The sequence below is a fragment of the Chanodichthys erythropterus genome, chromosome 13 (genome assembly GCF_024489055.1).
Source record: "Chanodichthys erythropterus isolate Z2021 chromosome 13, ASM2448905v1, whole genome shotgun sequence".
In the NCBI taxonomy this organism is placed as follows: Eukaryota; Metazoa; Chordata; class Actinopteri; order Cypriniformes; family Xenocyprididae; genus Chanodichthys; species Chanodichthys erythropterus.
The window spans coordinates 35,663,505-35,690,545 of NC_090233.1; the positions used below are offsets into that span (position 1 = coordinate 35,663,505).

Below are 27,041 nucleotides of genomic sequence, written 5' to 3' on the forward strand. Positions count from 1 at the left end.
TAGTTTCAAAGATTAACACTCATATAGCCATATAGCTGCAAAACTGTGCTGTAAGTCTATGCAATTTAACATGAGGACTTAAAAATAAATAAAAACACCTAGCAGAAGTGATATGAACATTTTTATATTGCTATATCCTAATAATTTGTTTATAACATGTATTCCGATCTTGTCTCTTCAGAAAATTTGGACTATACCACTCAATTCATATGTATTCATTTTACAATCTTTTTGCATATTAAAATCTAAACAGTGTCTTTTGTATAGTGTGTATATTAGCAGATATTCAGAAAGTAGTAGCACGGTGATCTCTCTAAACAACCTGTTTCAGTCACTGTGAGCAAGAACATGCTGGTTTGGGGATTAATCTCACATGGAGCCCAGATGTTCTTTCTGAATATATTATCACTGTTTATCACTGCCATCACAAAACAGGTATCTCAAAGGAATAATGCAGAGGAATGCTGCAAGAACACCACTAGCCAATGCATTGGTGAAGTTTTTAATATTTTATTGACAGTTGCAATGGAAACATTTGAAGCAGCAATCTTTTCTGTGATTGGTTGACAAAAAAAAAAAAAAAAAAAAAAAACCCTGTATCCTAAGGGTGGCGAGAAATCACCGATGTTACAAGAGCATTGTATATGATAAAAACAAACTTCAATATTTATCAGGAGACCTGTGTTCTTGTATATCAAAACAATTTAGTAAGATCAGAATGAAGAATTCTTCTAAAGCAGCCGGGGACATGTCATATTGCTTCAGTGCAGCATATTGCCACATGAATAAAAATAAAATGAATATAGACTACAACAACAACTAAGGCACCACCTACAAGTGCAGGGCTATTTTAAACTGTGTACACTCTGGGTAAATACTGTTCAGAAATAAAGGGAAAAAGATGCTTTTTAAGTGTCGTTCTATTAAAGGATTCTTCAAAATAATACTGCGAAAAAATTCGAATGCCTCAAAAACAACAAAAGTCTCTTATTTAAAAAAAAAAAAAAAAAAAAAACACAACAAAAAAGCTTAAAATAAGAATAGGATTAAAACCTAAACTAGAAATACAGTTTGATAACTTTTTCTCTTTAGGAAAAGGCACAAACAGGGAGCGGCCACAAACCTGCAGCAGTGAGAAACTATAACTAAAGGAATTATCAACAGGGATCTCACTCTCACTCTCTCTCACACACACACACACACTTTTTTTTGCTCTTGTGGGCTGCCGATATTGGCAGAGTGGTTGATGGGGAGCACGTAGCCATGATCTTAGGCATGTGTTTTAATCTATACTGTAGTCGTTTTATTAGAAAGGCACATAGATACAATTTTATAGCAATAGCTAGTCTATTGCACCATCACAATGGCACTGTGCAGTTTGATATCAACCATACTGATTTGAATTACAGTCTTGGCACACTGGCATGTCTCTCTGGAGTGCTTTTGGAGTCTATCCTAACAATGGAATTCAATTCTTATTGATATCCCAGTTTTACTGAAGTAAAAACCCTTTAGTTCAGTTAATCAGCAAACTGTTAATGTTTTCCAATATAAAAAGCTACATCTAGGTCAAAACACAAAGCAAAAAAAAAAAAAAAAATCTCCCTTATCATAATGCAGTAACCCAAACAACACTCCTGAATTAAAGGGATTTTTGAATTGTGCAGCATTATTCTATATTTGGCTTTATTTTCTGTTGGAGTGGTGAACTGTTGGTACTGTAGTTCCTCTGCAGGCATGATTGCAAAAGGCAGGCTGTAGCTCCCCCTGTTGGCTGACTGTGGTACATTTACATGCACTCGAATTCATCAATTCGCTGTTTGGTGTTTCCAGAGCGGATCTGACGAAGCGTCTTGTATTTGTCGCGTCCTGCTCGTACATTCTCTGCGTGGATGATGTCGTTCTGGGTCTTCTTGGTGTCATCACGAGCATTAGCAAGCTCAGAAGTAAGAGCCTGTGGAAAAAAGGAGACAATTTTTTTTATTTTTCATATGAAATAAATTTACTCTGGTAAAGCATTCATTGTATGTTGTCCAATTTTTACTGTATTGAAAAAGTGCAGTGTAAACATTCTGCAAGATAACTCCTTTTGTGGTCCATGCAAACACAAATGTCAATCCAGTTTGGAATGACATGAGGATAAGTAAATGATAAAAGTGTTATTCTTGTGTGAACTATCACTTTAAATAGTGTGTTCGTGAAGTAGTTCTCTCACCAGCAGGTGTTTCTGCACCCGTTCGTTCTTCTCAGCCTCCGTCATGCGCTCCTCCTCACTCCTGTCTTTATAAGCTGCTGCGGAGGTGAGTTCGGCGGAGGCCTCTGCACTGCTCTCATCACCTTCATCGTTGTCATTTTCGCCGTGCACTGGCTCTTGGACATGGGATGACACGACTTTGTTCTTTAGCTCCTCTTTAGTCTTCTCTAGGTCCTCCTGCACCTGAGTGGCCTGGAAAACACACAGCACTACATTAACTCACAAAATTGACACCATAATGTTTTAAAAATTAACCAGCATTGTGATATTTGTGCCTTTTGGCCATTAAAGAATGTTCTTTTATCACAAGAATGAGACCAGGGTTGCCAGGTCTGTGCAACTTAAGTAGACCAATGCCATTTTCTCCATTGTGTGGCCAAATTCTCCACTGAATTTTACATCTGGGGGGTGTTTTGGGGGTGTTAGAGTGCCAAAATCATACATGCAGGAATGGAAATCAGCCCGCAGAAGAAGAAAAAAAAAAAGAACCCCCTGCAACAACTTGAAAGTAGCCCAATTCTACAGGAAAACCACAAACTTGGCAACGCTGATTAAGACTAGGGGTACCATCTACAGTTCGGCACACACTTGCACTGTGGATCGATGGATGGATTGTTCTACAGTAAGCTTCTGTAAGGCACCTGCTGACAATTAGTCATGTTTACCTTCATTTGCCACTCTGATGCTTCCTCCTCTTTCTTCTTTTTGGCATCTTCCAGCAGGGAGATCTTGGAGGTCAACTCTGCCAGTTCAGTGGCCTGTATACACACACACACATATATTCTCAGAGTTGCATGGAAACAGATTTAATTATGGATGTCTTGCTCTTTGTGGTTGGATGATGTCTGGTTCTCATGGAAACTTCAGAACTGTAGTTTGGTTACCATGGTTACAACTGTAAACTACTGCAAGGGTTGTATAGGTGTTGCCGTAAGGCTGTCATAGTGACTAGATTTGTGCTGCCATGGTGGCTGGCAATGTGTAGCTTGGTTGACATGGCAACTGACCAGATGCTCCTGGTTCTTCATCTGACTCTCAGATTGCTGCAGCAGAGCTGCTTTGGCCTCCTCTGCCAGACGGCGCTCTCGTTCCAAGCGCTCTGCTTCCTCCTGAGCGCGTTTACGCTCCTGATCCAACTCCAGCGCCTTGCGGGTCTGCTCCTCCAGCTCTGCACACACAAAATAAGGAGTGATTATTGACCATTAATGAATAAATGAAAGATTAGAAACAGCTAATTTCACTCCATCTCACCTTGCTGAGCTTTTCTTGTCTGTTCTTCTATCACTTTGAGTCTCTCCATCAGCTCTTCTTTTTCTTTTTCAATCTTCTCTTTCTCTTTTTCAGCCTGCTCTCTCTTTTTACGTTCATCTTCCAACATGGCCCTGCGACATTAGTGTGTGTGAGGGTGAAAAACAAACAGACAGATGTATTAGAAGAGGAATGTGTCCTTCCTGTCATTGTGAAGGGTCCAGCGCTGAACAATGAACTAATCTAAACATAAAACCATCAATTTATCAGCTTAACACACAGGCACACACAAATAAGTATAAACACTTTAAATGATCTCAAGGTGTAGGCTAGCTCCTTGTGTGCCTGATAAATATTTCACACATAATTCGTGGTGTTTCGATTGTGAAAAAGTTATGATTCAGTGTTTTGAGTCTGAACAAAACCTAAAACTGAATGTTCATGAATGTTCATAAACAGAATAAAATAATATAAGAAAGAAAATAAATTGGGTGGAATGATCCCAATTCAGAAATGTGTAAACATTTTAATAAAAGACAACATGACTTCATTCGGTCTAGAATGACAAAAAGAGTTTGTGAATGAATCTGTTTAAATCAATGATACAGTTACAATAGACAAAAAACATTAACTGATGTAATGATGTAACATACAGAAAGAGTCACTGAATGAATCAGTGGACATATCTGAAATTTTATTGGTGAGCAGAATCAAAATATTTGAGTCACTGGAAAGAATTCAAATCACCGCTGAAATAATCACAATTTTGATCAAAATCAGATGTAACTCTATCCAGGGCTCCAGACTAACATTTGAGAGCAGTGGCGCTGGTGTCTCCAAAGTTCTACAGAAGGTGCTGGCGCGTGCCTGATTTGGTGGAGCTGTTTTTTTGTTTGTTTTTTTAAATCATAAAAGCTAATTTAATCATATTGCTATTATTTTGCATTAATAAGTGCAGTTACTAATAATATTACATGTTTATTCATTGGAAATTTGACAGTAAAGCAATGAGCTTGAATTGAGATGCAGATAAAATTAACTTATTGACAGTAACATGCAAAAACATTTTATAGGGGAAAATGTAAATATTCTACTCTTATTAAATGTACCATACTGAACTGACCAACATTTTCAGTGATTATTAAAGGAGCACTCTTTACTTGCTTTCTGTGGAATTCAGTCACAATTTTGAAGAAGTTTTTGACTTTTCCTACTTTTCCATATATTAGGGAGTCAATAACTGCTTCTCTTCCGCCATCTGGTGGTAATTTCATATCTTTTTTTTTTTAAAGGTTTTGTTTGCCTATTAGTTAGTTCTCCATCTTTAAACTTTTAGTTTTACACATCATCCAATTAAAAATAACATTAAAATTGGGTAATATTTAGAGCTTTTGGTTTATAGAAGAATTCTGCGCTGAATTTGAATGCTTCTCACTAGATCTTGCAGCGAGGTTATTCATTTTGTGGTGAATTCAACCGCTTTCTCACCGAATCTCCCAGCAGTTTGTACTGTGTAGTAAGCAGTGTCACATGATTGAGATTGGCGCACACTGAGCTTGCGCTGCGCAGTCTATTATTGCTCAGCGATGATAAACTGTCTGCACTGCACAGCTCAAACTAATAGTGCCGTTTAGTTTGCCATTTGATGTTTCTCATATGAAACAGAAATGACAGCTCTTATCAGTTGTGCAATGTGGTGGTCACACCAGTGCGACCTCTAACAAAATTTAGTCGCACTGGCAGGAAAAAATGCAAAATGTAACCATTTAGTCGCAGTCTGGAGCCCTGCTGTCTCTCTTTTTTCCTCTCACCTCTCCATCTTCTTGTGGTTTTTCTCCTCCTTGGCCTGTGCCTTCATCTGCTGGACCTCAATGGTGTCAGGTTTACGACGTCTCATATAAAGCTCATGGTTCCCCATGCACAGGGCCAGAATCCTCTTATTAATGCGTAAACGCTGGGCATAGAACACAAAGTCCTGAGGGGAAGAGAGAAAACATTATACTTCCTATGATGCCATAAAATGCTGAGTACATAAACAGCTCCCTAAGTTTAGGAACAGAGTCAAAGAAAGCCAGGGGAGGGAGTGAGGGTTCAGGAGCTACAGGAAATACTAAAGAATGAAATAAAAAGGAGACATGTCCACATCCAAACTCTTATTTGTGTCCATGATAGCGTAACAAAGAAAAAACGTGCAGCTTCAATGGAAAGTCTTTGGTGTACACTGTGATTTCACCATCCTCATATCTAAAATCACATCATGAAACTTTACAACACTTCACTGCTTTGCAATAACAGTGTTCTACTTGTCTACACCCTGTTTGCAGAGAAATTGTACAGAAACTGTGATAAGTCAGACAGCAGGAAAATCATGTTTGACATACCGGGGCTTTTTTATCAATGGGTTTGATGACAAATTTCTTATCGTTGAAAGAAATGTTCCTGATCTCACTCCAGGGGAAGCCAATTTTAGGTGTCATCCTGAAGAGAGAGGAGAAGAGGGGAGTCACACACACATTATTATAATAAGCACTTAACCCCCCCCCCCCCAAAAAAAAGGATGTCAAGCTCATGAAGACAAACAACATTATATGACTAATTTTTGCCAAACATGCCCATGGTAGTAAAATTTGGGAAATATCTAATACAACAGATTTTTGTGATTTGTGCGATTTTATTTTTTTGTGATTTTATAATAAGCATTAAAATCAAATTAAAATGTATTTTATTTTTTAAAAAATGATATGATTAAAATTAAATGATTAACTCTACTCTTCTAAAGGTTTGTCGTCTTAAGATTTTTTGGTAACACTTTACTATAAGGTCTCATTTGTTAACTTATGAACTAACGATGAGAAATATATATTTTTAATCTTTGTTAAGTTAATAAAAGTGCGGTCGTTCATTGTTCATGTTAGTTCATAGTGCATTAACTAATGTTAACAAATACAACTTTTGATTTTAATAAAGTATTAGTAAATGTTGAAACTAAAATCAATAAATGCTGATGTAGTATTGTTAATTCTTTGTTCATGTCAAAGCAGGTAACTAATGTTATAACTTATTGTAAAGTGTTATTGATTTTTTTAAATATTTTTGAAAGAAGTCTGCATGTGACTGCAGTCACCAAGGCTGCATGTATTTATTATTGTTAAATATTATTACAATTTTATACAAATTTATACAAATATTATAACTATTTTTTAGTATATTTTAAAATGTCATTTATTCCTGTGATAGCAAGGCTAAATTTTCAGCATCATTACTCCAGTCTTCAGTGTCACATGATACTTCAGAAATAATTCTAATATGCTTTTTTGGTGCTCAAGAAATTATTATTATTATTATTATTATTATAATTATTATTATAATAAATGTTGAAAATGGTTGTTCTACTTAATATTTTAGTGGAAACTGTGATACATTCTTTGATAAATAGGAAATTCAAATACTCTTATTCACATGCATTAAATTGATCAAAAGTAAAAGTATTAATTTCTTTAAAAAAAAAAAAAAACTACCCCAAATTTTACATACATATTTTCTGCAGCATTTATTTTCAAAAGAATGTTTTTTTTTTGTTTGTTTGTTTTTACTGACACTTTTGTTCAAATCAAATGCACCTTTGCTGAATAAAGTATTAATTTAAAAAAACTTTTAAAGAACTTTTATATAGCAGTGCATTTTCTTACCAAATATATTTGTGACACATAACAAAACCATTAATTTGTTTATGAATGTTAAATGGATATGAATGTACTTGTCATTCTGCTCATAGATGTTGAGTCCCAGGGCATCCACACCCAGCCACAGCTCTGATCCTTTCTTATTCTTAATACTGAAGTAATTCACACCGTACATCTCCAGATCCTGAGCTATCTTCAGATACTCCATCATCGAGTCCTCTCTGAAACACATGCACAGATACACATTATCACTCTGTCTGGTGTGTGTGATTGACAGGGTCACTGCAGTCAGCGATAAAACAGAAAAAAAAGCAAGAGCGCATTCCATTGGCTGTACCTCAACATGCCCTTGTGCTCCTCGTGCCAGACCTGAATTCTTTCCTCCCATTGCTCCTTATTCAGCTTGTGCTGTTCCAGAACTCTGCAGAGAAAAGATTACACACACAAGCTCACAGTTAGAATCACAAACATGTTCTTGACATGGCTGATACTTTCTAACCAAAACATTGTTAAGTACTAAGTGATGGTAATAGACCTTAGTCAGGATAGAGGCAATATTGAATTTAACGCAAATTAAAACCTTGATGAAGGCCTTGAGCGATAGAATTACAGTGGCAAACACTGTATAAAAAGGTCCTAGATTGTGTAATTTTCACAACTCACTACTTTTAAAACTGTTTTATGGAGTTTGTGTCAAATGAAAGTTTTTCTTTGAAAGACATTCCATCAGCTTAACAATCGGATTGTTGTTAAACAACAGTACAATGTATTAAATGCACTGTATTTTATCCTTCACAGCCTTGTTTTCATTCCTGTCATAAATTAAATATGGTGCTACCCTGACTAAGGTCTACTGCTTTGAGGCTACACAAGGTTCTGACATATTTTAAATACATTTTCTCACAGAAAAAAAAAAAAGGCTTTTATCACTGTAAAGCAACGTCACTGACAAAAAGTTATCCGTGCACAATGAAACAACCAATATATAAGGAAAAAATTGTCAGCAATCGTCATTATCGATTTTAGTTATTGCAGCCCTAGTACAAATAAGTTATTATACATCACTCTTGGTGCAGTTCAATATATTGGTGGATAAAAGTTTAAAATATTCCATAGCACTATTGCACTATTATTTATTTAGTAAATTAGCTCTGTTTTTCACAACACATTTTTGTTTTTCTGCTTTTTTTTCCCCTGCTTTTCATTATAATTCATATATAATGAATGCTTGAAGATTAAAGGCTTTAATTTTAATATTCGTAATATTTTACATTACTGCACTGACACTATTGGATGAGAACTGATCTGAGCTGGATGATGACATCACTGTTTTCTACAGAGCTGCTTTATAGATTAATTGAACTCGTTTCATAATTGATGAACTTTACACAATTATTGAACATAATGAGGTCTATTGCCATTTGTAAATATTGTACAGTTCATCATACGGTCATTAAATCAGTTCTAAACTATATCATTTCCTTTAAATAATTTCATGTTTAGCGATGCTTTGGAGAAACACTGCATGCACCTCATAAGAAAACAGATCAAAATACACCAGTCAATCATCTGTGCTTCCCCACTCTGGTAAAGCACCAGTTGACACTGGTACTAAAATATCTACATATACACACCTCTGTGGGAGCAGTTTCTCACTGGACAGGTATCCAGGAGTATGAACATCTTTGTTGTAGTCCGTGTATTTGGCCTGCACTGCATAAGACGCCAGCAACACTGCAGTCTCCGGGGGGCAGTAGATATCATCGTTCAGGATCCCCTCTTTCACCTGGAACCAACCAACAATGGAAGGTTTTAAAAGAAAGGAATGCTTTAATGTTAGCCTGTACTGTGAGTAGACCTGCTACTGGTAAATTCCTTCACTGACCACCAGATTGTGCAATATCACATTATCACTTTACAACATCCAGCATTAATTTAGATTAATTCAAACCCATCCCTAGACAGTCCAGTAATGCAAACATGTAAAGACACAAGCATGCACAAACCTGAAGGAAGAAAAGTCTTTGAGTTGCCTCTTGAATCAGCTCCTCAGAAACATCTTCGGGGTAAAACTTTGCTCTGAATTTAAACAGCAAAGGACTCTCCTTGCGGACATCTTGAGCCGTAACCTAGACAAAAAGGAATAAACAACAATTACTTTTGGTTTGACAGTCATTAATTCCACCTGCCTGTCAGCATCAATCATCTGTTTCTTCAGAACAAATGAACTGACCTTTCATTGCCTTTCCATGTATTTATTTATTTTTTTATTAATGACACTTTCTGAGATACACATGGGGTCAAATTATTGAGACATGTTACTAAGAAAACTGGAAGTCTGAAAAAGGCTGACAACTGCAGGTTTCACAAGAAAGTACTAATCAGCTAAATTTTGTCAGCAATATTACTGATGAAAGTGTTTGTTGACAGTGCTTTTTTTGTCAATGATAATGAAGATAATCTCAAATCTGTTATATACTTCTGAGCTAATATAAACAGCGAGGACACATTCACATGTTGTCTTTTGTTAATGTCGGTAAGACCGATTAACTTTTTTTTTTTTTGTAAATGTTGGAAAGTTTGGCCTGTTATGCAAGTTAAGAGATGCTCTGATCAGCATTTTTGGGGCCGATCACTGATTACCAAGATCATGATCTGCCGATTGCCGATCACAGAATGGCAGGGGAATGGGAATCTTTTATCAATAATCTATCAGAGTTTGCACCATTTGTAGAAATGAAACTAACTCTAAATTAACTGCAAAATTAACTGCATTGAGAACAAAAAAAAAACTGTAGAAATAGGCTAGAGTCAAGATCTTGAAGAACTACCAAGTGTTTATTTTAGAAAATGAGATAACTTAAGGCTACTGTAGGCCATCTTTCCCAAATAAGGCAGAGTAACATAAAATTATTCCAAACAAAGAGGGGTTAGGCAGACCAACACACTTCAGATCAGCTTAATGGGATGTAGCCTCTTTTACATCTTTTACATTACAATACAATTATTAAATGTAACATTGATTACATTTAATAATTGGCAGCTCTACCTCATACTATCCCTGCTGTATGGTTCACGTCGTTTAAATGCATCACTCACAGTCGGCTGGTTGAGGGATGGGGACGTTGTTGGCTTCGGCTGGTTTAGTTTCTCATACTCGGCATATTCAGTTGTATGGCATGTTCTAAGATGCCTAATCATGTTAGTGGTGTTAAAATGACGTCGCTCGCTTTCACCTCGAGGGATTTCATCACGAGTGAAAAAGTTGCTCAAGTAATTTACGTCAAAAAAAAAAGTCGCTCAAGTAATTTACGTCACGTGAACGGCTTTTTTGATCGGCGCTTTTGGGGTTCGCAGATCAAGCTATTTTTAGCCCATATCCGCCAGTCATGATCGGTGGCTGATCAATCGGAGCATCACTAGTGCAAGTTATGCACATTATTATGATCAACTGAATTGTTATTTTTGTTTACTAAACTTATATGCCATCAGAGTGAAATTAATAAATGAAAACGTAATGGAAGAAAAAAAAAAAAGAAAAAAAAAGACAAAATGTAGATGTTTAAAAAAAAAAAAAAATTACCCTGGTGCTAATGGGACACTAAAAAGCAGCTTTATGTATAAACACATACCTTCTTGTTGAGTTTAAGCCAGGTGGAAAAGCCTTTGGTGTCCTGGTACTGCAGTCCAAAAAACCACACCTCCCTTAATCCAATGGTTTTCACAACCTATAAAACAGACATGTACATCTTAAAATCCATGATTAAATAAAGAGACATTAAATAAAATAGCATTTTCACACACACCCATAGTACATGCATCCACTCAAAGATATTACAAGTTCATAGAATGTGGAAAAGTGAAGACTTTTTGTAATAGAGAGACCTGAAAAAGGTTCACACAGTCAGTTTTTGGTACTGACAACCGCATTTACTTACAGGTGTGACTAAAGAAATGTCCCGTTCAAACAGCAGCAACTAGTAGCATCTCAAATACTGTCTGTATGAACGTGCAACAGGATTCAAGCCCGTATTCTCTTACTAGTAACCATTAGCAACGGTGACCAAAGTAATATCTTAAATTTATTTGAGTCGCGTGTAGAACAAAACTAACGGGAGCAGAATAATGACTGGATCTAAGACTTTCAGATGATAGACAGGTAATATCTCTGTCACTGTTAGTTACTGAAAGTGAAACCACACAAGAAAACATGCAACACATAGTAGACGTGAGTTTGCACAGTGCAGAGAAGCCCTCTTGCAATGTTCACACAGAGTCCTGAAAATTTAATTTACAGGTGCGAGTTTATAGAATGACTGTAGAATGCAGTTGTTACTCCCGTAAATAACTGACGGTTCTGTTCACACACAGTTATTAAGGACTCAAATACAGGACTGACAACCGTATTCTGTTGCTGTGTGAACTTGGCCAATTCCCCTTCATGGACATGAAAAAAAAAAAATTAATGCACTTTTTATTTCCAAGTTTTCTGAAAATAAATAAATAAATAAATCAGTGAACTAGTTTCACAAATCAATTAACAACAGAGATGTTTGAATAGCGTATCGGATTTAACCTTCAGTAAGAACCAACAGCACCTCCTGGCGGCCAAATGTTCATGGATTTAATCACTGCCATGTGTATTTAGCTTTAAAGCAGGAGTGAGATGCTCAAGAGATACTATGAATGTGCTGACATATGCAGAGAAGACCCACGTTATTCACAGTCAAGAGGGTGTGTGAGACAGACAGCAATGGAAAATGTGAATTGTTGTGAAAAGCTAGCTCACTACTGGACTGATCAAACTGTATTGTGTCTGAAAATAATGCAAGTTAAACAGACAGAGAAAGAAAGTGAATGAGAGAAAGAGAGTGATAAGTAAATGTGGAGAAAGAAAACAGTGCGGAGGAAGCTGTGTTTATATATAATTTGTAAACAGAGAATGACACAATGTTCTGTCTCTTTTGAATATAACGTCATGCTGTCTGCAGTGCTGGATGGTTAGCAGAAAGTTTTTAGGAAAATTAACAGGAAGTTTGATAGTTAAACATATATTCAATTATATTTAAAAACAACCACACACTAAAGTACCACAGAAACTAGGGATTTTAGAAAAATGCCAACAATTCAGTACTAAGTAATTCTGCAGTAAAAGTTTAACCCCAATTTCATATCAGTGCTAAGACTGACGAATAGGCTGTTGCTTTCAAACACTCATTCACTTTTTGGATGAAATAGCTATTTGTGACATTAATGTAAATACACACAATAAAAGTATTAATTCCTTTAAATAAAAAACCTTACTGACCCCAAACTTTTGAGTGGCAGCATACAGTCAGCCTTAAGAGAATGTAAACAGATGGGACAAATTATTAGATGTGTGTAAAAATAATGAATTTGTGCTCTAGGCAGTGTACATGCAGACTAATAGACCTTTATTGCTGACTGTTAATTTGTCTAGATTAAATACTTGCCTGAACACTAAAATGTAATAACTGAGAAACTAAAAACAAATAATTAATTGAAATACACTCGAAGGCAATCGCTGTAATTTCATTTGATAATATTAATACTTTTATTTTATATTTAAAAATGTTCAACATTTAATTACATTTAAAATATTAGTTGTTTTTCTTTTTGCTGTGGCATGAAAGATGATTTCAGTGGTATTGACTTATAAAGCTTTGGTATCATGTCAACCTAAATCTTTCTAATCCCAAACCCTCTGCTCAAACTGAAGACTAAATCCTGCTTAAAAAAAAAAAAAAAAAAAGGAAAAAAAAAAAAAAAAAAAGAACTCAACAACCTACACAACTGTCTGAAGAATGAGTGTGAGTGTGTGCGTATGTGTGTGTGAGTGTGAGTGTGTTTGTGTCAGAGAGAGAGAGAGAGAGAGAGAGAGAGAGAGAGAAATTAAAGGTTGCTCAGGAACAAAGCTGCCTATTATCAAGTTTAAGAAAGGGTGACTTCATGGGTGTGATGGACAGAGTGACTAAGAGTGAGGAAGAGGGGATTGTACAGAATTACAGCATGAGGAAGAAGCAGAGTCAGAAAGAGGAAGGGTGGAAGGAGGAAGAATTCCCTCATAAGAAGGTTTTTTTAGTTCTTAAACTAAACACACACACCGCTTCACTGACACTGTCTTAACCTAGTTTCCACTGCCAGAAAATTTGTCTGTTCTTAACTGAAAGTGAAATATTCACAGACATTTAAATATACAATTAAGATGAGCAGGATTTTGAACCAATGAGATCTCGGTGTGAACAGGGCTACCAAGAAGAAAGTTGGTTCTTAAATTCTAAAAAGAAAAAGTAGCAACAAGTTCACACACACACACACACACACACACACACACACACCTGGTCGAATAACTGTTTCCCTGTAGTGCTGGGTTGGATGGCAAACTCCAGCTCTGCATCCATCGTAGTCACACGAACACTGATCTGAAAATAGATAAATAATAAATAAATATGAATGAATGAATGAATGAAGACAGATTAAAAGGCCAAAAGACAGGCAGTACATGGAGCATACCCACATACATCACTGTTTAAATGTTTGGGGATCAGCAAGGATGCATTAAAATGATCAAAAGTAAAGACATTTATGATGCTACAAAACTCTTTTGAACTTTCTATTCAAAGAATCCTGAAAAAATATTTTAATAATAAGCAGCACAATAATAATAAGCAGCACAACGTTTTTAACCGTGATCTTGAGAAATGTTCCTTGAGCACCAAATCAGCATATTAGAATAGTTTCTGAAGGATCATGTGACACTGAAGACTAGAGTAATGACTGGGTGCCATCACAGGAAGAAATTACATTTTAAATTTTAATAATACAAATTTTCAATATTACTGTTTGTGCTGTATTTTTGATCAAGTAAATGCAGCATTTATCCTATATCTTTTTGATGGAAAGCTGCTTAAACATCTTTAATAGTTAGAAAAAGCTTGAATCCTTATCACAGAGAACTCTAAAAGAGGCATTATGTGTCTGTTTGCGCTTAGATGTGTGTGAGCATGCATGCTTAAGAGTATTATGTGTGTGTTTGTGTGTAAATCTATGCTCCAAAGTGTGGCTTGCTATTTTAACATGATAGATTGTGCTCTGGAAGTCTGGATAAGATAAAAAACAATAGAAGGAAACAGCAAGAGGGATGAATGGAAAAGATATCCCCCCTTTCTTCGTCTCTCTCACCCCATCTCCACCTCCACCCCACAGGATGCAGATGACCACACCTCCAGTAACCATGGAGACACATTAAGCAATGCACCTCACTTCTTCTCACTATACAATTACAACCAATCGGAGCACACCTTTTATTAATAACATCAGTCAGAGGGATAATTCTCAGTACAATGCAGCTTCTGTCTATTTCACAATTATCCAAATAAAGTCAGCCAATTGTTATTCATTTTATTTCACTCTTAACTACTTCTCTGTGAAAATGTCTATGAAATATGGACACCTGTCAAACATTAAGAGAACAAATAGGTCAAAATACGTATTTTAGTATGATTGATGTGGTCCACATAAAGCTCTTCTACTGGACTAAAGACTTTTAACCGGCTTTGACTGTGCGCAAGAGATAAACAGCTCAATTTAGCCACAGCTCAGCCGTAATATCCAGCTTTATCTAGCAGCTGTCTGTGAGGCAGAACAGTGTTCATGTGCTGAGACTCTTTAAGAGCTCAACATACATTTGCACATCCGTGATGCCAAATGACTTTGATTCTTGTGCGTCCTGTAAACTATCTCAGTTTCAATGGTGTTTATGGCCTGCTTTACATCCACATATTCCTTTACTAACAGTCCCCTTACTAATATCCACAAAAGTCCCTCATTCTTTCATATCCACACTTCCTCACATCCACATACTTAACTATACACACTACTCTTTGAAGTAGTATTTCTACACACAACTTCATATTCACATATATTCTGATTTTCTTATAAGCACACAATAAGCTGTTATCTCTATTAAATGTCAGATGTTTTGGTGCTTCAGAATATTACAACAGACTATTAGTCATTGGCAAGTTTTATTAGAACACAATTGTGAAACAAGAGCAGGTTGTGAAACCGCATGTTTGAAACACAGGTGCGTTGTGTGCATTATCGGAATACGTCTCTGTCGGTAACTATCAAGCACTCTTGGAATGACTTTAGTATGAGGTGATTCATTTCATTTTAGCATTTGTGTGTGTGTGTGTGTGTGTGTGTGTGTGTGTGTGTGTGTGTGTGTGTGTGTGTGTGTGTGTGTGTGTGTGTGTGTGTGTGTGTGTGTGTGTGTGTGTGTGTGTATTCTTGTTCTGCAGTTTCACAGGCTTACATCAGCCAGTTGGAACAAAAAGAACAAGCAGAGCTTTCCCAACGACTGTATGACTTTTCTGCTCTTTCCTCTTCTATTCCTCTCTGGGTCTGGGAGAGTTCATTTCATAAACACAAGCCTCTAAATAACAAATCTCGTTCTCGCTCTCTCTCCCCCTCTCTCCCTCCCTACCTCACCCTCTGTCATTAATGGCAGGGGTGTGTGCGTGAGAGAGAGTAAGTGTGAAACGGTATATTGGTCGGTTAATGGACTCTCTCAATCCTGATGTGGATTCACAGAATAAAAATAGTTCATGGCTTCATGAAACAGGAACTAAAAATACATAGTTCTGCCTGGTCAGGGTGTGTGTGTGATGGGTGTGGTCTTCACAGTGGACCCGCCAGAGGTTCTATTCTTAGAACAATCACCCTGACTTCACTCAGACACCCTCACATACACACAGAATAATAATACTTACCCAACGAACCAATAAAGAATAGGCTAAATATAGTATTTGCACTTTTAAAAATCAATTTCAATAAAGCAAGCCAAAATAGAAGGTCTGTTCCAAAATGTAGTCCTGTGACAAAAAAATAATCCAAGATAGTTGATGATATCAGAGAAAGGTAGATTAAAAATACTTTTACTGAATACTAAAAAAAATATAGAAGACATTGCTAGAATTGGTAGAATTATTTTACCCAATATTTGTGTGCCATGTATATGCTTATTAGTGTTTCAGGTTATTAGATTTAACAACATGCTAACTTCAAACAGTCAGGTCCCAGAAATAAAAATCACATTTATTTTCCCCATTGAGGAATTCATTTTGAAAGATAACTTGTTTTTAAAAATCAAAACTACTGCTACAAGGCTGTTACATCGATAGTTGATTCTTTAGTTAAAAGCAGGGATGCAAACAGGTAAGGGGGGAAAAAGGTGAGAACATTGTGTGGCGCAGGGCACAAATTTGTTTTTAAGTTATTTGCTTTACATGCTCATTTGTAGTTATTTCTTATTACCCTATATGTCCAAAACTGTAATTTTTCATGAAAAAAATTAACATATTGTTGCAGCATTTTACCAAAATCAACATTTGGTTAAAATCTCATGTTATAAAAGACAAAGTGCTATGCAGGATATTTAAGACTTGGCTGATTAGACATACTGTTTGCCACATCTCAGACCTCAAATACATAAAATATTACCCATTATAGACATAGTAATTTAAAGTAAAGATTAAAGGAAACACTGTACAGTACTTACTGAAACAACCAGTTCTTTATTTACCCTTGGTTAAAGGGTTAGTTCACCCAAAAATTAAAATGATGTCATTAATGACATTAATACAATGCTGAATAAAGTCGTAGTTTGTTATTTTTGGACCAAAATGTATTTTCGATGCTTCAAAAACTTCTAACTAACCCACTGATGTCACATGGACTACTTTTGATGATGTTTTTATTACCTTTCTGAATATGGACAGTGTACCGTACATACATTTTCAATCAAGGGACAGAAAGCTCTCGGACTAAATCTAAAATGTCTTAAACTGTGTTCTGAAGATAAACAGTGGTCTTACGGGTTTGGGACGACATGAGGGTGAGTCATTAATGACATAATTTTAATTTTTGGGTGAACTGACCCTTTAATAAAGTCTGATGAGTTTGTGTAAAAAAAATAAATAAATAAATAAAATTTTAACAAGTTATGAAGTAAAATATCTAGCTTCCGCTAGACAGCCTTCCGCAAATCAGAAAGCTAGTGCTACGTCCTACGCCTTCCCTATTCAACTTACGGTTAAAGCTTAACTGATGCGGCGCCAGTTCCCTTTTTTGTAAGTTGAATACGGAAGGCAGTCTTGCGGAAGCTAGATATTTTACTTCATAACTTGTTAAATACTTTTTTTTTTAAAACACACAAAGCATCGCTTTGCTTCAGAAGGACTTTATTAACCCCCTGGAGCAGTGTGGAGTATGTTTATGATGGATGGATGCAGTTTCTTCAGCTTCATAATCGTTGGTATCGCTCATTGCCATTTTAAAGCTTGGATGCATCAGGATATTTATTAATATAACTGATTGTGTTCATCAGAAAGAAGAACGTTATATACACCTAGGATGGCTTGAGGGTGAGTAAAGTAGGGATGGGCAATATGGCCTAAAAAATATCACGATGATTTCAGGTATTTATTGCGATAACGATACCAATGACATAGTCTGTCATTTTGACCGACAGTAAAAAATCTGTCATAATCAAAATTACCCATAATTTTAATTTTTATATTTTAATAAGACATTTAATAGCTTCTGATTTCATCCACATTTTCATTTTTATTCACGAACTTACAGGACAAGTAAATAGGCCTAGGCTATGCATTTATTTATATTATGAAAAGAAAGTTGAACAAAGACTTCAGTTTTCATCTCAACAGTTGTCACGGGTCGCGATCATCGTTGCAGAATGAAATATATGAAAATATATTGAAAGACACAGTAGCTTACCGAAATCAAAAACAAAAAATGGATCATGCAAGTATAAGTATTATAACTTTATTATAAAAATATGATTTAAACTGGGTGCTTGCCTGTGTGTAATCAAACGCAACATTTTAATCTGGAGACTGAACTCGCGCTCTGCTGCCACAATGGAGTGCACTCACCACCTACTGGACAGGGGTGGGAATTACATTTACAAGCTACATCAGCCTCAGTAATCTGTCAAAATGACGGACGGCCTTTATATTTTTTCCGTCACTGCTACAAAAACGGTTAACGCGACCTCTGAGATATATATATATATATATATATATATATATATATATATATATATATATATATATATATATATATATATAATAATATATATATATATATATATATATATAATAATATATATATATATATATAATAATATATATATATATATATATATATATATATATATATATATATAATAATAATATATATATATATATATAATAATTATATATATAATAATATATATATAATAATTATATATATAATAATATATATATATATATATATATATAATAATATATATATATATATATATATATATATAATAATTATATATATAATAATAATATATATAATAATTATATATATAATAATAATATATATAATAATATTAATATATATATATATATATATATATATATATATATATATATATATATATATATATATATATATAAATATTTTATATATCACACCGCCGGTGACTCCACGACCACGGTTGTCATGCCGACCGTCACAGCCCTAACTGTATCAAAAAGTAACCCAACTATCCCTGCGTCTCAATGAGCTCCCTAGGTCGTGAATCCGTATATGAAAGTGAATGTGGCCGACTCCTTGATCAGTGCCCTGACTACTGAACTAGGGAGCTGATTGAGACACGGTATGTATTCGGATAGTTTACAAAATACAGCTGTGACGCAGCTCTCAGTGTACGCGCTTCGGATGAGTACACACAAATCTCCTTACAGCACGCGAGTTCTCTTTGCTTCTTACGGTTGAATGTTTGAATTGGCAAGTTTTAAATTAGTTTAGTTTAAACACAGATAGCAACGTGAGATGTTCAGGTCTAACCTGCGCTCGCGCGCTCTCAACAACCGGGTGATGACGGCGTAAATGACAGCTCATAGAGCATAGCCTACGGCTTTTGTACATTTGTTTACAGTGATTATGGTAGTTTGTTCCGCATCTGATTTTCTATTACCAAACCAGTTCCAAATTGTGAAGGTACCTCCTCGCTTAACAACAAGCTGCTCCTCAGCCTCACTTCTGCCTTCCGTCATGTTTGTTTTCACTCCGCGCGTGAACAGTGAATCGGTCACGCACGAAACTACGTTATCAACTAGACTTATTGTTGCGATGAGACTAACTTTTATCGTGAGGAGAATTTTCAACGGTATATCGCAAACGATAAGATACCGCTCATTCCTAGAGTAAAGCTTGGGGTAATTTTCATTTGAAAGTGAACTAAACCTTTAAAGGTAGCAGCCTATGCAGTAGACATCAAGGCTGCTCACTAAGACTGGGATCAGTTCATGTGTAAGTTACTTTGGGAAGTAGCAAAAATGCTAATCATGAGCTACGACAGAGCCAAGAATTGGCAAACAATGACTCGTATTTCTCAAACAAATACCAATATCAATTAGCAAGCCCACACGCTGAATCCTACAAACACTTGAAATCAAAACAAGCCATTAAATTAAGTATTCCACTGAAAAGGCTAATTAGAACAAATATTTGAACTAAATGGCACAAGTTTTCATTCTCAAATCCAATATAGTGTAGAACACTTGGCACAGTTTTGACACTGTTTTTATCCCGTTTACACACACACACACACACACACACACACACACACACACACACACACACACACACACACACACACACACACACACACACACACACACACACACAGTCTGTAGACCTGAAAATGTACTCAAACAAGGACAAAATGGCTGCTGTTTATATCAAGCAGATGAGGGGAGATAAAAAGCTAATAGCCGCTGTATATTTGTGTGTTTATTCTACCATTACCCTCAGTTAACTGACACCACAAACTAACTGGTGGTGAAAGTCAAACTCTCCGTTTCTCTCACTCCCTGCCCCTCCTTTGGTTGTGCAATTTAACACAATGACTCTACAATACTTCCACCCAAAAAATTGAGACAGCAGAATCTGAGTGCATCTGTGGTTAATCCTCATCTGACTTTGTAAATTTAATGCATGTTTGCACGTTTGTCCATGTCTAAAATGGAAAAGTGATCAATAGAGACAACGCTGTTGATAATTCACCACATTGGAATTATAAGGTTCTATCTGCATTCCGAGCCGTTGAGATTGAGCTTCAAAGTTTTTGCATTTCATACTCTTTTGTAGATAGAACCTTTTTGTTTTCTAAAAAAAAAAAAAAAAAGTCCAAAAATGCACACAACTTTTTAATTTTTAAATCTATGTAAACTGCATACGTTTATCTCAAGATCCTTCTTTGCTAGAGTTTGTTACAAACTATAAAATAACAGCATAACATTTATACAAATAGTAGATATTAAACAGGAACTTCAGAACTTCCATATTGCAGAGAACAGCAATACTCATTAATTAAATTTACATGAATTACTTGACCAGCATCTTTTACTGCAGGGTCAAATCTCCCTCTTGAAATCCGACTTACAGACACACTTCTATGCATTTACACAAACAGCACAAACTTCCAATGCAGTTGTTCCAATGCTGAAATAAATAGAAACACATACAGCCTCAAGGTCTCTGTAACTAAATCCAATGTGAATTTAAGAGAATATGAATTTTAAATCAAAATGTCTCTCCATTTTTAACAATGTGCAATCTTGGAAAAACATTTAAATAGAAGACACTCCAGTTGGTTAAATAATCATGGTCCTTAAAGCTACACCGAAGGCTTCTGCCGGTAAATGAATACAGCTCATTTACTCTGAAGTGGAAGTTCTATAAAAATAAAATGCAGAAAAAAAACTGACACCAGTATTTTGCATTTACATAATAGTCCTATACAAAACATCATGCTCAAAGCTGTAAAGCTTTTCATGTGACATTCTAAAACCACTTGCAAATTTACTTAACTATTTTAATTCAACAATCTATTTGTATTGCTTTACTTTACAAACATCCACGCACACAGTTCAACTCACATTAGGTTTGAAGTCAGTTGTCGTTCAATGCTGCAGTTTTCCTCCATCGAGATGTGAACTGTTCAACAAATTCTAGAACTTTCCCCTCAAACCCTCCTGGAGCTATACCTTATTAAAGATCATTAATCTGAGTGAGAGTGAGTGTGTGGGTGTGTGTGTGTGTGTGTATGTGTGTGTGTGTATGTGTGTGTATGTGTGTATGTGTATGTGTGTGTGTGTATGTGTGTGTGTGGTATGTGCAAAGTAGATGGATTAACTTCAGAGACCTCCAACCCCCTTCTGACTTCATGATTTGGTCATTTAGAACAAAGTCAAGAATAAGATTTAAGCAGTATATTTAGGAAAATAAAGCTCAAGTCTACAGGTTACATTGCAGAAATTATTACGTGTAATTCAAAAGGTTCTGGATCATCTCTATGGTTCTAAATCAGATAGAGGTCTTATTGTCTGGACATTAGGCAGTTGTGTACTTTTGTCAACAGAATGAATTAAACCAAAACTTCAAATATAGGATGGCAAAGCAGATTTGACCAAGTACATTCCAGAAAATTTAGCTATGCCATCACAGAAATAAAATTTCTATTGTAATATATTTTAAAATGTAAACAGTTATTTTAAATGTAATAACATTTCACAGTATTACTGATTTTACTGTAATTTTGATCAAATAAATGCATCCTTGATGAATGAGACTTTTTCCAAAAACAATACCACCTCCAACTTTTTAATGGTCATGTATACAAACGTGTGATTCAAAAAGCAGAGCAGGCTATACATTTACACAAAACTGTTTAAAAAAAAAGTCTACAAATAGATTATAGTTGAACTTTATAAGTCCCTCACTTCTCGCTTGCACACTCCTTGTGACCTGAACGTACAGGGGTCACAAAACTCCCACTCGTTACACTGAGAGGAACTGATGACTGGAGATAAATGCATACATGTGAATACATACGAGCGAAGGGAAGGAGAGAGAGGAGTGTGCTGATCCTAAAAGAGGCCATTTTAGTACATTAGCTGTGATACACAGCTGCATTCTGGGCAACAGAAATCTTCAGCGGAAAAGGGGCCCATGCTCACTACACAAAGCTGTGTGTGTGAGGGTGTATGTGCGCGCACGCCGTAGTTCTGTGAAACTCCAAATAAGGTACTGAGCGGCAGCATCAAGCCTAGCTGGCCCCGAACAGGAAACGTTCAACAGGAAGTGATGCAAGCACAGTGTAAGCACAGAAACCTTGAGTCATTATCGGAAAGAGACACTTGGACTTGAAGGAGTCTACAATAACGACCAAAAAAGTTCTGACTCATTTTGCAGTCCAATACAATTCCATACGCAGATCCAAACCTCTAAAAATTAATCTGATGTCTCCAATGACAAGCAAAACACATTTACTTATACTAGACTGATTTCCGTTATCATAAAAATCAATCTATTCCAGAAAATCTAGTGTGCAGCAAACAGTATCTAGTGTGCAGCAGTCTGCCACACAACCACACCGACACTCTTCATTATAGTGTCATGTACCTGCTCTGTTCCTTCAGCCTAACAGCTCTGATATTACATCCGGCTAACTTCTATATTCACACTCAGTGGAGTTTCCCTTCACTCCGAACATGACAGATAAAAAGGAAACTAACTATAAGCTACATTTAAGCTATAATGTAAGGGTGTGATTGAGCCATTTTGAGAAAAGAATCTTTCAATTAAATTGAGCTTAAGCACAATATCAGCACTCAAATGTCTAATGCCACGTAAACATGCTAATAAACTGACAAACATTATTTCTCAAATTCTTACAGTATATAATGTATACAAAGCTTCAGATGCATTAAAGTCTCATGAATCTTTAATTCATACATTCTCATGCACATCAACTACTGATCTGTTGAGCAATATATAATGTTTCTTAACACTTTATAATAACCTTCATCATAAAGTCACTATCTAATGTTATGATGATTAAAACATTCAGATTTATGTGTGGATGAACAAAAAGGGCCAAGAATCTAATTCTGTTTCAGTTCATTAGCATGTTTAAAAAGATTATTGTTGCATTTGGGTATTTACATAGTACTTTTCAAAGAATAGTATGGTACAAGCCCGGGACCATAGCGCATGTCCGTGGTACTTTTTTGTCAGGGGTTATTTTGAATATTTGTAATTTTATGACTCATACACTAGTACTGCATAACTACTGACACTAAAAACACTGAACTGTATTTCACTGAGGGAAAATAAAAAATTGTTTGCGCTAAAAACTTAAGCTACATAAAGATGAGTGCCTCTATCCTACTGTTGATCTGTAGTCTTAAATAAAATCTTTACCTAAACAATGATTCATTAATTGTGAGGTGTTACCAAAAAAAAAATAAATAAATACAGTTTTTCTTCTCTATTTGAGCACCACGCCTTGGCATGGAAAATTGTCTAAGACTGCGCCATGAGCTCGTCTGGTCCTCCCTAGTGACAGGCGAGCTCCAAAAATGCTGGACCAGTCACTTCTGACAGGCCTCAAGTTTTTAGTCCCAAATCACTTAAAGCAGATCAAAAACGTGCCTTTAAAAAAAAAAAAAAAAATTGAATGGATTTTTTTTTTTAGAAATGATTTATCTGTGCTCATAATTTTTTTTTCAATTCATGTGCCCTCACATTATTTAATCAAAATAATTCCCTCTTGCAACAACATCTCTTCTCCTCTGATAACGTGTTTATCGGTGCAAGGGCGGACAACCTGTGTCACTCACATGAAGATCACAGCAATAGCAAAAAACAACTATCCAATCATCCAATCAATCATTTTAAAGTCGACCATTTTGGCTGTCCTACTCTTGTACCAGTAAATGAGTTATCAGAGAGGAGAGAAGAGAAGAGAAGAGAAGAGAAGAGAAGAGAAGAGAAGAGAAGAGAAGAGAAGAGAAGAGAAGAGAAGAGAAGAGAAGAGAAGAGAAGAGAAAATTAACCCAATTAAATATTACAAGGCCACATGAATTTAAAAAATAAAAAAATAAAGATGTGCACAGATAAATTATTTATAATAAATACTGCAAAAATGGTCAATTTTGTTTTCTTGATGACTTTACAATGAAGTGAACACATGAATTGGTTTAAATGAATCTTTCCACTGTTCTCATTCACTTCGGTTCTCTTTCATGGTTCTAGAAAACAGAATCACAAATGACCACAGACATTAATTAAAATGTTTTCTTGATCATTTAAGCATGTCCCTTATGAAATATTCGTTGGACTCAACCTTCACTAAACCTTGTTTATTGGGGAAAAAAATGGAGGACAAAAATAACAGGTCTGTCTTGTAATCATTTGTAAAGGAAACACTTAATGAAGCTTGAATCTCTTTTCTGAATCTCTTAGTAAATGTGCAGACACTGAAACGTTAAAAGATTAGTTCACTTTCAAATTAATTTCCTGATAATTTACTCACCCCCATGTCACCCAAGATGTTAATGTCTTTCTTTCTTCAGTCGAAAAGAAATTAAGAAAGGAATTTTCTCCATACAGTGGACTTCAATGGCCTCCAAACGGTTCAAGGTCAAAATTACAGTTTACAGCGATCCCAGACGAGGAATAAGAGTCTTATCTAGAGGAACCATCACTCATTTTCTAAACAAAAAAAAACAAAAACACTTCTATACGTTTTAACAATAAATGCTCATCTTGAACTAGCTCTCTTCTCTATTAAAATTCTGTGTATTAGTGTATTAAGTGTATTACTGCCCTCCACAGGTCAAAGTTTGAACTAATTGTTATATACTTGCACTAGCATATTGTATATGACAATTTAGTTCAAACTTTGACCTGAGGAGGGCAGTAATACACTTAGCAGTGTCAGAATTCAAATTAGAGGAGAGCTAGTTCAAGATGAGCTTTTATGGTTAAAACTTGAAAATGAGCGATGGTTTATCTAGATAAGACCCTTATTTCTCACCTGGGATCGCTGTAAAGTGTAATTTTGACCTTCAACCGTTTGGGCTCCATTGAAGTACTTGTGTAAAGTTGGTTTTATATTCGCACATTCGGACATCCGTATTCAATAGCCTTGTTAATCACACATTTGGACATTCAGTGGACATTCACAAGTAAATATGCCATTAAATCAATTTGCCTATTTTGATCGACTGTGAAAAATGTTGTAAGTTGACAATCATTGGTTGTCAATATCATGTCGCTGCTTAAAATTTGCAAACATTAATTTACTGCACATTTATTGGAAAGTCTGAATTTATCAGAAGTCCGAATGTGCGAATATAAAACCAACTTTACCCAAGTCATTGAAGTCCACTATATGGAGAAAAATCCTGGAATGTTTTCACCAAAAACCATTTTCTTTTCGACTGAAGAAAGACATGAACATCTTGGATAACATGGGGGTGAGTAAATTATCAGGGAATTTTAATTTGCAAGTGAACTAATCCTTTAATAAAAGATGTTACGACTTTAAGGAATCGGTTGAATTGTGATTCAAAGACTCACTCGTAACACAAAAGACATTCTTGTTGCCATCTACTGGCCAAATTATGCATCTTAAATAGTCAGTGAACGAATCTGAAAAGTCTTTATGTGAAAGCGTTCAAAACATTCAAATGACTGGAATGAATCAAAATCCTCATCGGCGCGGGACACGGTCTATTCAAGGCAACTTCGATGGAAAGCCAATCGGATTTGGGAAAGGAGGGGGTTGTCAGGTTGTCACCGAGTAACGGTTCAGCCCCTATACAACACAAAACGCCACTGCCAGAGATAAGTCGGTTAGTATAAAATGGTTTAGGGAAAACAGAGACTAACTTCACAGGTCTAAACAATTCCTCATAAAATACAACGTACAGATAAAGTATTAGAGAAACCGTCATTTTATAATTAGCAGCGCAACAAGTTATTCTTCGGTGCGTTCGGGTCGGATGAACGACCGTCATTGTCCAAAGAATTAATTCTTGCCATAAATAGTGCCTTGCTCATGGCCTACTGTTTATCCGCGGGAACTAGCAACTGGCAAAAATGCTAGCAAGAGAAAGATCATCCTCGCCCCTCTCGAGCGCCTACGCGTCGCTACTGTCTCCTGTTTCAGCAAAAATGCGCAGCTTTTTTAAAAAAAAAACACTGAAATCTCTGCCCATTTTTGTTCGCTACCGTACGAACTCAAAACAATGGCTTCCATTTCTCATGAGTACTCACCGTTTTCGGCATTTTGTCTGTTTTTGTCTCTTCTCTCACGGATGTGTCACAAACTGAACTATAAAATGAAGTCAGCAAAAAGCCAAACTTTTTCCCATCGGCTGATGTCCACGCGCAAGAGTGAACAACCGTCACCGCCCGTGTGGAAAAGCTTCTTCTCAAATTTCTTCCAGATCCCGAAGACAAAGTTTCACTTTTCACTGCGTCTTTGTCGCTCAAAGAAGTACTGGTGGTGGTCCTAGAGTCGATTTCCTGCTAACGGAACTGAGTTTTGAAAACCACACCCAGCCCAGCCGATGAAGGCACACCAAAGCGCGTTTGACTAAACTCCGCCCGGATTCGCACAGGCCCCGTTATTCGCTGCTGCCGCTTTGTGTGCCACAGACGCGCGCGCTCTGGGAATGCGAGGTGGGGGTATCCCACACAATTCCAACAGTGACGTAATTTTCCCCAGAAATTCCAAGCCCGTCTTGGCTTCCTCTGTTAAGTGGCAGAGTTTGGTACGGGAAATGCGTTTCTTTTGAGGAACAGCGAGACTTTATATGGAGAAAGGACATTATCGTGCTATGTAATTTGTCTCAATGTTGAAAAAAAATAAATTTTAGGGATTTTTTTTTCTCTCTTTAAAAAAGTGAGACTCTTCA

At 36.0% G+C, this 27,041-nt stretch overlaps 1 protein-coding gene across 1 annotated transcript; it reads right to left on the reverse strand.

The window, feature by feature from the left end:
* Window positions 1-563: 563 nt before the first annotated feature.
* Window positions 564-26,713, reverse strand: msna (moesin a). Its single transcript, XM_067408450.1, has 14 exons — window positions 26,398-26,713; window positions 13,545-13,628; window positions 10,818-10,913; window positions 9,192-9,314; window positions 8,820-8,971; window positions 7,523-7,606; window positions 7,260-7,406; window positions 5,884-5,980; window positions 5,314-5,477; window positions 3,506-3,636; window positions 3,262-3,422; window positions 2,920-3,012; window positions 2,216-2,446; window positions 564-1,954 (listed from the first exon to the last, which is right to left on the reverse strand). The coding sequence occupies exons 1-14, from the start codon at window positions 26,407-26,409 to the stop codon at window positions 1,790-1,792; spliced, it is 1,740 nt and encodes a 579-aa protein (XP_067264551.1). The 5' UTR covers window positions 26,410-26,713; the 3' UTR covers window positions 564-1,789.
* Between the last annotated feature and the right edge of the window lie 328 nt (window positions 26,714-27,041).

Coding starts and splice junctions, on each gene's coding strand:
- msna (XM_067408450.1), bottom strand. Junction 3,637..5,313: donor AACCACAAGAAGATGGAGAG/GTGAGAGGAAAA, acceptor CTAATGTCGCAG/GGCCATGTTGGAAGATGAAC. Junction 3,013..3,261: donor TGAAGAACCAGGAGCATCTG/GTCAGTTGCCAT, acceptor GTGTGTATACAG/GCCACTGAACTGGCAGAGTT.